The sequence below is a fragment of the Polypterus senegalus genome, chromosome 2, assembly GCF_016835505.1.
Source record: "Polypterus senegalus isolate Bchr_013 chromosome 2, ASM1683550v1, whole genome shotgun sequence".
Taxonomy (NCBI): Eukaryota; Metazoa; Chordata; class Cladistia; order Polypteriformes; family Polypteridae; genus Polypterus; species Polypterus senegalus.
In genome coordinates, this window is record NC_053155.1 from 34,314,395 (window position 1) to 34,327,070 (window position 12,676).

Consider the following 12,676-nt stretch of genomic DNA (forward strand, 5'->3'; position numbering starts at 1 on the left):
AGAATGTCAAGAACTGGAAGGTGGAATATGCGAGTCCTACCATTAAAATAAAATACTTGTGAGACATATTAACATGTAAATAAATGACAAAATACACTCCATAAAACTCAATAATTTTTTATTATGAAAATGCAAAAAAGTATTTTTGAATTTTATTAACTTGTTCTGAAGAAACATTTTTTCTGGTTGAAGTCCATTGTATCTGCTTATTGATAGCAGTCATAACTTGCTCATAGCATTGACATTTCCTAAAAACACCATTTTATTAAAATGTAAGTGCTTAAAAATAGCTAAAATATAAAATAATACAAATCTGTTGTCATATTGTTTTGCTTGAGTTTCATTGTCTTGAGTTAAATGCATACGTGCAAGTCAAAGCATCTATGATTTTCAAAAGATTTTGCCTTAATGATCTAACGGAAGGACAGCAGCAATCATCTGCAGTTCAATGAAGATAAGATCAACACTGCACAAAAATGTCAAATCAATTTAGGTCAATTTTCTAGGGAAGCATTTAATTTTTTCTTGCATTTTTCTTGATGATGTTTATTAGTTATGTCACATCACACACAAAGTTGCAATAAAGCTGTTAGAGACACTAACAAGGAAGATTTAGCTGTAAGGGCATGTCTATTTAACTAATCATCTGCCAAACACACAAAACCTATGCCTGGTTATCATGACCTTTTATATAAGTGCGATTTTTTATGTTTTATTTTACTCCAGCAGAATGCAAATGAAGAAGAGTCTTTGAATTCACCTCAGACTTTTCCCAAGGATAAGATGGCGTCCTCTCCTGAACACCATACCAAATGGATTGACGAAAAGCAGGTATCTTATAGTAACCATAACACTTTTTAAATTTTCTAAATTATTGCAGATATGACAAGTAAAGAAGTAAGTAAGGTAGATGCTTGTTGTTAGTATAAATTAATTATTTAGCAAGAACACTTAGGGACAAATGGCAGCAAACTTAAAATGTATGTTATTACTGCAGTCATCCTTTAAAAACTGGAGAAAGCATCGATCTTGTAGAGCCATATAACAAGTATAGGAGTGGAATCAAATATCTAAAGTAAAATAATTGTAAGTTATAGGTCCCTGTAAGCCAGTTTTAGGATGAGTTACCTAATAGTTACGCAAACCATTATATATAGAATCATGCCTTTACTTTGTGAGAAGATGATAAATACCCTAGTAAAAATCTATTTGGACAAGAGGAAGAATGTACAAACCCCACACAGGTTTTTAAAGAGCCAATGTTCATAATATAGGTATAAAAATAAAGCACAGAGAAGTAAGATCTGAAAAGCAATATTTCCATCCCTGTACAATTTATCTCCTGTAATTTAAGAATTTCATATGATATACTTTCCAAATGGGAGTTATTTGTGCATGAGACCTGTGATAAAGATGTTTCTTAACTATGCTGATTGTCAGGCACTAGTTAAGAAGGCCTGGCAAATCCTAAGTCTGCAGTGTTTTGATGACATAAAATTCATCTTGGTCCTCAATGTTTGGCATCCAGTTCCTCTTAAGCCTTTTCACATAACTAAAAATCTCTTTCATTACCCTCACGGTTAACTTACTGGTTGTATCCCGGAATGTTTAGGCCCTTTGTTCAAATGTTAAAACATTTTTAAAATCAGTTTTTTTCTGGCAGAATAAAATAGATATAATTTTCCTTCAGGAATTTAAGTTATTGGCTAAAGAATTGTTTCAATTTGGCAGTGATTGTTACGGCTAACTGCTTCTTTTTCTGCAAGCTCTCATTCATATGGTGTGTGATTTTACAGCTGCGTAATTTGATAATCTAATTGTAATCTGATATTCCAATCAGTTTTGAATGATACTATTAGATTATTATTATTTGCTTACAGAGATAGGTAAAATATTTTCTGTGTTCTGCTTACTCTTCAGCTCCTCATGAACCTTCATTCAGATTTACATTTTAAAAACTTCAAAATAATTCTTGAGTTACATTGAAAAAATTTCTCATTCCCATCAGCCATCATCACCCAATCCACCCACATGCTTTAAGTTACTCCCTTGGGCCTCTGGAAGTCATTACAATTACACTTTAATTCAGAACTCTTAATTTTTGCCAGAACCTTGTTTTGAAACTAGACAAAGTCCATCTGTTCTGACTCGGTCGATGTCCTTGAATTTTTCTGCCCAGCTATAACAGGTTCTATGTCTGATGTCACAATTTCATTTGCCTTTTTATTTTCTCCTTCAGAATGACAGAAAATGACTAATCTAGAATCATGTCTCTTGTCTTTTGAGTGCAAACCCTTGTGTGGTTGATGCTGTCAGGAATCTATAATCTCTTCCAACCTCAATATTAATTCTTGTCTACGATGTCTAGTCCTGTCTAGGTGTGCTGAAAAAGACTTCCTCAGTTATAGAACTTAAACAGGCATTGATCTTTATAAGTAAAAGAATATCACCAGGCCATGGGGGATGTTTTGTAGAGTGTCTGCTTTTTGAAATTAGATTTTGCTGACTTTTTCTAATGTTACACAAACCCCTCTATTGATATGTTAATGACTGTACCCTTTTTATTAAAACAGAGTAAACAACCTTCTGATTGCTCAAAATACCTCCCAATTTCTTTGATTAACTCCAGTGCCAAATTGTTTGCAAAATGTCATGCTAAGTGCCTATAATCTGTCATCTACAAGTTACTACCCACTGGTAAAACAGATTAGATTCAGGCCTTTCATGGGGCAGACACATCTGCCACCTTTTTCATGTAACTAAGCACCACCTTTAACATCTCCAGCTGCCTTTTGATTGATTGATTTATTCATTTTTCTTTGGCAGGACTTATGTTTGATGATGTTTTTAGTGGAATGTATTAACATGATTAAGATCCTTTATTTCTTCCCCTCAGCAGTAATATATATTAATTACGACATTTCCCAGTCCTTTCAAATTTGCAGTGGTAGAATGTGGGATAATTAAAGATGGTGACTATCATAAAGTCCAAGGGATCTATTAGCACCTATTGATCCAAGTTCATATTGGATATGAAGCAAGTAGTACATCTAAGGCTGCAACTAATGTTTATTTTGATAATTGATTAATCTGGTGACTATGTTATCAATTAATTGATTAGTTGGATTATAAAAAAAATCTTTTGCAATTAAATACATGAAGTGCATTAAACTAGCCCTTTGACCAAATAAAAAGGTCTGTGTAAAATTTTAAGAAATTTATTTTTTTAAATATATTACTTATAGATATTTAAACAAAATTTAGAATTTCATACATTTACATAATAATACATTCAAAATAAATAGTAATAAATAAAAATAAAAAACTTAGTAGCACTTATGGCTCTGGTTGTGCAATGAACACACACATACAGTTTCTTTAAAAACACAATAGTTTTAAATAAATTAACTAAACTTGCAATTTTGTTTATGTATTCAGAATCACATTAAACCAAGACTTCAAAATAAAATATGTAATTTAAGTTATGGTTTTTTTCAGTTTCTGTGAAAAAGATAGTTTACTGGCAAAGCATCATGTAAATATCTGACCAACACAATATTCCACCACAGAAGAATCTTTTGCACCCTCTAGACTTTATTAATTTTCTTTTTTCCTTTTTTTTTGTAAGTCTGCATTATTGTTTGAAATTAGTTCAGCACAACCAAAATGTTTGTCATCTGTTCGTGAAATGTCCAGACTGTTTTCCTTTTGCAGCAAAACAAGTGGTTTCATTTGTGTTGAAACTCGGTTCTTTCTTTGCGAAGTATTATGCCGAGCTTATTTTCACTGAAAGATATGTTTTTGCATCATCACTTGTCTTTTTGGCACATTTGTTTGCAGCCAACACAATGTCGCAGCCTACTGCATGTCATTTGCTGTTGGAAGTGTGCTGTTAGATTTTCATGTTTGAAATTTACAGACTAAAGTAGGTTTGTTGCAGCAGTACTTGCACATTATTGCTTCTTCCTCCAGATTGTATAAAAGCCAGATGAAGTCCAATAGTCAACTAGTGTAGAACTTTCGCTTTTCCATCCCGCTCCTATCTTTTGACTCAGAAAGTGCAAAACGCCTTTCAGCCGCGATTGATGTGCTGTGAGATTCACCGCCACACTCTCACAGAGTTTCCGATTTCAGTCGCATATGAAACTGAAAAAAAAAAAGTTTTAAACTTGCACAGGGTCTTATGTTTCTTCGCAACAATTAGTGCAAACGCACACACGCTAATGTTACATGCGTTTGCAAACATGTAATGCAGCACCATAATTTAGTAAAGTGACCAAGTCAAAAAAAAGCACCCAAATATGTCATGTGAAAATCTGAAAGTTGACTAGCTAGTGGCTAATGATACATTTTTAGTCGACTAACATGAAATTCTGTCACATGTGCTAGTGTTTTATGGCTATGATTTGAATTATTCCTTACTTCAAACTGAAAGTCGTATCATTATGCCTAGCCTAGCAAACATTGCGTTCATATATCTGTATCACATAACACTGAAGTAACATTCAATTTACTGGGATGATGGTTGTTTTCCTTCTCCAAGGAGCAAGTAACGGTATGATTCCTGTTTGTGCATCTCCATTGTGCTCTTGTGTCATACGATATCAGACCTACACGTTTTGCAACTCACATAATTAATTCTTTTCTGCAACTCACATCTATTTTTCTGTGTTCAAGGTAAAGTGCTCCTAAACTCATAGGACACGAAATCCTTTCTGGCACATGCTTACCATCTGCCTTTTTTCAAATGCATTCATAAATGAATGAAGTAGAGACTCAATTCCGGCACAGCGTACTCAGCATAATGACATAATGAACTAAAAGATGATAGTGATCATTGCCAATGTTTTTAATAATCGATTATTACCAATTATGGTGATTACTTGTTGCAGCCCTAATTACATCTCTCAAATGCTTTCTTTATGGCAGATATCAAGGCAAGATAAAAACATCTGTTGTGAGCACAGGTCCAAACACCATCAGACTAACACCAGCACTTTACCAAAACACACGTTTATTTTCAAATAATAAAATCCATCCAACACACAGTGCTCCCAGCACCAATCACCCTCCACACGGGCCTCTCTTTCAGTCTCCATGGGCCACCTTTCTTCTCCTCACGGGAGCTTCATCCTGCTGCTACCCCTGACTCTAGCTCTCTGATTGGAGTGAGGTGGCCCCTTTTATTCCCACCTGGATGTGCTCCAGGTGCCTGATGACGCTCTTCAGGCAGCACTTCCTGGTGTGGCAGAAGTGCTACCCTTGCACCCGGAAGCACTCCAGGCGTCCCTGGAAGGTCTTTCCTCCACCTTCCTAGGTGTGGCAGAAGTCTCGATCTCCCGGGCTCCACAATGCACTGGGCACCCCCTGGCAGTGGCCACGGGCCCCAATGGGTTTGAGCCTCCTTGCTTCTTCCCCGTGGTCCCCTTAACATCCAGGGTGGTTTCTCCCTCAAGGCCCAGGGGACATATAGACCACCTTGTGGTCCTTCCAGGCATCCCGGCTGGGTCTGACCCCCAGCCTCCTGTGACACTGTACAAACAGGGAAGCACAAAGGCGCAGTGGTAGTGCTGCTGCCTCGCAATAAGGAGACCTGGGTTCACTTGTCGGGTCCTCCCTGCATGGAGTTTGCATGTTCTCCCCATGTCTCTGTGGGTTTCCTCCGGGTGCTCCGGGTTTCCTCCCACAGTCCAAAGACATGCAGGTTAGGTGCATTGGTGATCCTAAATTGTCCCTAGTGTGTGCTTGGTGTGTAGGTGTCTGTGTGAGTGTGCCCTGTGGTGGGCTGGCACCCTGCCCGGGGTTCGTTCCTGCCTTGTGCCCTGTGCTGGCTGGGATTGGCTCCAGCAAACCCCTGTGACTTGTGTTAGGATATAGCGGGTTGGAAAATGACTGACTGACTGTACAAACCAAAGGAAGCTGACTAGAAGGCTTTTGTAGATTTGTATGCTAAGAAGCTCCCTTACATTATGTTCCTGAATAGTGACGAGCAAACCACGTGTTCACTTCACTGCTTGTTCGGAGAAATCATGGAAGTGTTCTGGAATATCACTCAACTCAGTGAAATGCATGGGGAAGGACTAACTGAAGTAGATTTAATTGGATTATAATGGTGCAATCATTTTTAAAGTATCCCTGAGTGCTAGCGAACCATCTGCCAACTATAAGGCACCGATTATTGTGGCCAAAAAAGTGACCTGAGCTGTGCACTACCATGCTTCTGTGAGATCAAAGAAGAAAGAACACATTCAGTGACGCGCAATCATAGATTTCCTTAAAACAAAGCGGAAATGCCGAAATTGTAGTCAAAAGTCAGAAAAAAGATGTAGGTCTTTTAAAGACATAAAATTCAAGGTGGTGTGTCATGAAGCCGCTGGCTCGTTCTGTTTTTTGCAGTTGCCCTGAAGGCTCTCCAAACTGTCTGTGCTGATGTTTTGCATATTTTCTTCTATTAAAAAAGACAGAAATATCTTGTAAATAGTAATAAATCTTTCATTATTATTATTATTTCATAGAGTCTCCTGTGTTTGTGTGTTGTCAGCCTCCTCCAAGGTTTGTTTTCATTCTCCAAATGGCTAATTATGCATACACAGGGCACATCTCCTTCTCTTATATTGAAGTTGACTCGGAATTAAGAAGGACTTGCACATTTGGCGACAAGTAAAGATAACTCAATATTTATTCTGTATATGTTTCATAAAAGGTGGCACAGTGGTAGCGCTAGCACTGCTGCCTCGCAGTAAGGAGACCAGGGTTCGCTTCCTGGGTCCTCCCTGTGTGGAGTTTGCATGTTCTCCCCGTGTCTGTGTGGGTTTCCTCCGGGTGCTCCAGTTTCCTCCCACAGTCCAAAGACATGCAGGTTAGGTGCATTGGCGATCCTAAATTGTCCCTAGTGTGTGCTTGGTGTGTGTGTGCCCTGCGGTGGGCTGGTGCCCTGCTCGGGGTTTGTTCCTGCCTTGTGCCCTGTGCTGGCTGGGATTGGCTCCAGCAGACCCCCGTGACCCTGTGTTAGGATATAGCAGGTTGGATAATGACTGATTGACTGTTTCATATTTTGAGAACCAATTATACACAGTATTAATGTGCCTTTATGGTTATACATTTTACAGGATTTGTTTTTATGGAAAAAGTAAAAAACTGGTATGAATACAGATGCTATAGTAGCTCACCAGCTGCCTTAGGATCTATGGTTTCCATGGCATCTGCATATTCTGCAGATATCTGCATAAGTTTTCTGTGCTAACCCAGAATTTCTCCCAGTGTTAAAATCTGCAGTGTATCATCCAGTAGACTAGTGACAGTAACTGTGAGCACAATTGTGCCAACCACTGCATGATCGTGTCTCTGAGATCAAAGAAGAAACAACGTAGTGAGAGTACCACACCATCAATCAACACCACAGCCACAACCAGCTCTCCTTCCTCCAGCCTTCATGGGAATTGAATAGTTTTTTAGGAGGGAAAAATATAAAATAATAGTTTTTTTTTTTAATCTTGCGGTGCCATACAGAAAGCCGCCCTACACAAACATGTGTGCACCTTTAAAACCAAAAGAAGTGGACGGAAACAATAACCACAAACAAAATACAGTACAACAAATGGCCACAAACTAGCAATTAAAAAAAAATTAGACAACAGCACTGAACACTTAAGAAAAACGAAATCCCAACAGAGCAAGGAGTTCTTTAATTTAATTCTCTCTCTCTCTCTCTCTTTATCAATTGCTCACTCTTATCTCTACCACCATCTAAGTCCCACAGATTCTATAATGCAAATGATCAGTATTATATACCCGGGGCACAGTTCAATGCAATTTTGGCTGTTACAGCAACGGGTGATGTTTCACTGGCCTTGTAAAGCATAATGGGACACAGAAAAAAGAAAAGTTCTCCTAAAACGGCCGAATTATCAGTAAGTAATTTGACGAACAAGGGTGAACGCTATAAATTTGCTGCAAACACCACTTTGGCAAAATTTACAGATGAACACTACTCCAGAGTGATAAAGAATGGGTGTATATTTTTTCTTTTCCACGTGATGTTTCATTGTGTGTAGTTGGTCAAACTTTCAGTAAAATTAATTTAGTTTATGCAAGAACGAGTAGACATGCATGTTCCATTTTATAGCCAGCAGTTAACTAACAACTTTCCCACATAACATTGCTGTTACAGGTGCTTACTGTATTTTCCAGCTTGCTAGTATGGCACCTAAAAAGTTTCAAACCATTGATAGCACAAAACAAGGAAAAGAAGATTTTCATAGTGGTTTCCAGACCCTAGTGCCAGACACCAATATTCCTGACTTTATTTAGAATCATATACTATATTTCCAGTTCAAGGGCCTCACATAAAAATGGTACATGCACACAAAAATGTTGCATACACCCGTTTCCATGCTTGCTTCAATATGTATAAAACTTAAACTTAGCATAAAGCCACACACATTTTAACAAGTAGCCGCACACCACTTTTTTGCTCAGTTTTCCAAACTGGAGGTTCCCGGTGTCAAAGCAGTGCTACTGTTTCTGTGGTCTTTTTTAGATCCACATCCATGATGAGGGCTGTATCAAATACACTGAAATTAATTGCATATCATTTACAAATTTAAGGCATTTGATTGTAATCATTTTGTAACAATATAATGATGCATGGAATGACCAAACTAATCCAAATACCATAACTGCTTTAGCATTGTTACCCTTAGTGCACCACTGACAGTATTTTAACCTGTTTATTGCATTTGTGTGTGGTATCACAGCTGCACAGGTTGTGTTGAGAGCACAGAGGATTACAGCTTACAGCAGAGGATACAGCTTCTAGCCCAGGAGGACATATATAGCACACGCTGCCTCAGGAAACCCACCAGCATCTCCATGAATTCCACTCACCCATGCCACAGTCTATTTGAACCTCTCCCATCCAGAAAATGCTTCAGAGCCTTTCCTACAAAGACTTTGTGTCTCAGAAACAGATTCATCAAGTCAAGTCAGTCAAGTTGGGGAGCATGCACTGGTACAGTGCTTTGTCGCACCCACTACATGACGAAACAACTTCGGATTCCAGTTGGCAACTCTCCAGGCAGACACGTGGTCCAGTCCCACCCTCCAGAAATGACCCTCTATCTGCCTTAACCAGGTGTGACCAGGCCTGGTCCAGCCACTTGGGTCCACAACAATGAGGATCTTAAGAGCTGGATCACCCTCAGGAAAATGCGCCACATGGCTGTAGTGCTGTAACTGACGCTCCCTCACAATGCAGATAATGTGCCTCATTCGGGCACATTCATCCCAAGAGCTATAAATGCACTCAATCAGTCCTTCAAGTGCTCCCATTAGAACTGTTTATATTTAAAATTACATTTACTTCACTGTAAACTTGCACTACAACTCTAATATTTCACAACCTGAGCCACTTTATGAACCATTTGCACCATCTACACTATATTTATGTATATTGTCCTTGTGCTTTCATATTGTGTAATTTGCATTTTTTTTTTTATTGTATTATTATTATTGTTATTTTAGCATTTTATAAGAAAACAAGTTTATGGAAGATATGCATGTTGAATCTCATTGTAACATACAATGACAATAAAAGAATTCAATTCAATAGAAGAGACTGCATTTTTACAGATGATTATGACTGGCTTCTAAGTCGATTCATATTTCCAACAGCTATCCTTTTGGAGCAGTGTCCTGTTAGAATACTAGAATGTGTACTTGATATAATTTTTATGATCAAATGCATTAAACTATGTATATTACATTTTACAAATAAATTGTTTACTTCATTTAAATAATATATACTGCTAATAATTAAACATTTGGGGTACGGTGGTGCAGTGGTTGTGATGAGTTGGCTCCTCATCAGGAATTGTTCTTGCCTTGCGCTCTGTGCTTGCTGCAACTGGCATGACTCAGGATGGATGGAATAATTAAACATGTATCATGAAGATTTTTCAATATTTGAATAGAATGTGAAGCGTTTAATGTGCTACTTTAGTTACAATGACATTTGAGAAACTCTAGTAAATTAAATATTGATTTTAAGATTGAGATTAAAGTCTGCATTTCGGCATTGGCCTTTTTTCTTCACTGCATCGCTTTTTTGTTCTTCTTTGTGGTCCTAATATGCTTCCGTATGTCATTCGTCTTTTCATGTCGATTTTGACATCTGACCGATTCTTTTTTGAAATTCTTCTTTTTTATACATGCTATTACCATTACCTTTTAACAAAACACTGAACGGAAGGGGATATTTATATTGATTTGCATATTCAAGTATACGAAATTCCTGGACGATTTGGGGTTTCACTGTAGGTGTGTTCACTACTTTAAAATTCAAGTTGATTGGGATTTATAAAGAAGTGTGTGGAACTTAGCTTATGCACAGTTTTATGCATCTAAAATTTTTTGTGCATACACACATTTGTTTTTGTCTGTACACCACATTTTAGTGTTAATTCTATGCATGCCGTTATACTTGAGGCCTGAAGCTTCCACCACACTTTCTTCCATTACTACAAAGCCATGTACAAAAATTAAAAAACAAGTACTGACCAGTGATCCTGATATATATATTGTGGCATACGGCTGGGGCCCTTACTCGGCCGGGATGCGTCTACAATGGAAAGACCAGGAAAAGGAGCGTATCCAGAGCATTACCTCCCCCAGAGTGCTAGGTGACAGTCCCTATGGGTTGCAGTGGTGCCTCGGATTCCTGCAAGGCTCCTTGAAACCTGGAGTTTGCTGCAGCTGTGTTTGGTTCCGTGGATGCCGCCAGGGGGTGCTGAAGCTGCTTCTGAACCCTTGATTGCAGCACTTCCACTGCACCTGGGAGTGCTGCCAGAAGTAGGTCAAGGAGCACCTGGAGCACTTCCTGGGGCCTTATAAATGGAGCCAACAGCCACTACTCCAGGAGCCAGAGTCAGGTGGGAAAAGATGAAGTTTGCCAGCAGGAGTGGAAGAAAAGAGAGAGAAATGAAAAAGAGAGAAAGCAGAGAAGTGTGGTTTGTGTACTGTAGTTGTGCTTAACTGTGCTGTACACGTGGAAAACGGGGAAGGCGTTACCAACAGGAAAACGAAAAAGATAAATAAAAGTGTGTGCTTGCACTTGTGTGTCCTGTATGTCTGTGTCAGGTTTGGGTGGCAGGAGTGCCCTCTGCAGGCCACAAAATATATACATATAGGACTGAACATTGATTAAAAATGTTAACTAATTAATCGTATCTAACATTAAAACATGTAAGTACAGAATTAATACATTAATCATGAAGTAAATAGACACTGAATCATAAATTTAATGTAGAATCATGTCAAAGGATTTTTTTTTAAATTAATGGCATAGTTTAAACTTAAACAATGACCTTAAACCTGGACTTTTAATAAAATACTACTTGAGCAAGTACAACCTGAATTTGAATGTCTTCCTAAAAGTCAAGTTGAAAAGAAGGCAAAAAGAAAATGAGACCAATGTATTAATTTTCAAACTAGCATAGCATATGAGGCACACACTTGTCAAAGTAAGAATTAAATGATAGAAACGACTATTGACTTTGAATGCACTGCTGATGACTGATTTTATTGAAAAAATAAGCATCTCTTAAATGGGCATACATTAAAACTTGTGTTAGAACTCTACAAATACTACAAGTGTTTTTCAACTGCTGCGCCATGGAAATAGCAGTGTAATGTCCCTGGGTCTTGACCTGAGAAAGACACGCTGCTCAGGTGGTCGAAACCTGTCTAAGGAGAATGGGACTACCTGGAGAAGCTGACATACAGTGGTGTGAAAAACTATTTGCCCCCTTCCTGATTTCTTATTCTTTTGCATGTTTGTCACACAAAATGCTTCTGATCATCAAACACATTTAACCATTAGTCAAATATAACACAAGTAAACACAAAATGCAGTTTTTAAATGATGGTTTTTATTATTTAGGGAGAAAAAATCCAAACCTACATGGCCCTGTGTGAAAAGTAATTGCCCCTTGGTAAAAATAACCTAACTGTGGTGTATCACACCTGAGTTCAATTTCCGTAGCCACCCCCAGGCCTGATTACTGCCACACCTGTTTCAATCAAGAAATCACTTAAATAGGAGCTGCCTGACACAGAAGTAGACCAAAAGCACCTCAAAAGCTAGACATCATGCCAAGATCCAAAGAAGGAACAAATGAGAACAGAAGTAATTGAGATCTATCAGTCTGGTAAAGGTTATAAAGCCATTTCTAAAGCTTTGGGACTCCAGCGAACCACAGTGAGAGCCATTATCCACAAATGGCAAAAACATGGAACAGTGGTGAACCTTCCCAGGAGTGGCCGGCCGACCAAAATTACCCCAAGAGCACAGAGACGACTCATCCGAGAGGTCACAAAAGACCCCAGGACAACATCTAAAGAACTGCAGGCCTCACTTGCCTCAATTAAGGTCAGTGTTCATGACTCCACCATAAGATAGAGACTGGGCAAAAACGGCCTGCATGGCAGATTTCCAAGACGCAAACCACTGTTAAGCAAAAAGAACATTAGGGCTCGTCTCAATTTTGCTAAGAAACATCTCAATGATTGCCAAGACTTTTGGGAAAATACCTTGTGGACTGGATGAGACAAAAGTTGAACTTTTTGGAAGGCAAATGTCCTGTTACATCTGGCGTAAAAGGAACACAGCATTTCAGAA

At 38.4% G+C, this 12,676-nt stretch overlaps 1 protein-coding gene across 2 annotated transcripts in view; it reads left to right on the plus strand.

Annotated features, from left to right (window-relative positions):
- The window catches only part of gyg2 (glycogenin 2), a 67,729-nt gene that overhangs the window by 47,806 nt on the left and 7,247 nt on the right, over positions 1-12,676 (plus strand). The window contains exon 8 of one of the 2 annotated variants that reach the window (XM_039743565.1): positions 730-831. In XM_039743565.1, coding sequence (XP_039599499.1) covers positions 730-831 — 102 coding nt within the window. Of the gene's footprint in view, positions 1-726; positions 832-12,676 lie in introns of both variants that reach the window. The other variant, XM_039743564.1, reaches the window with a different exon arrangement.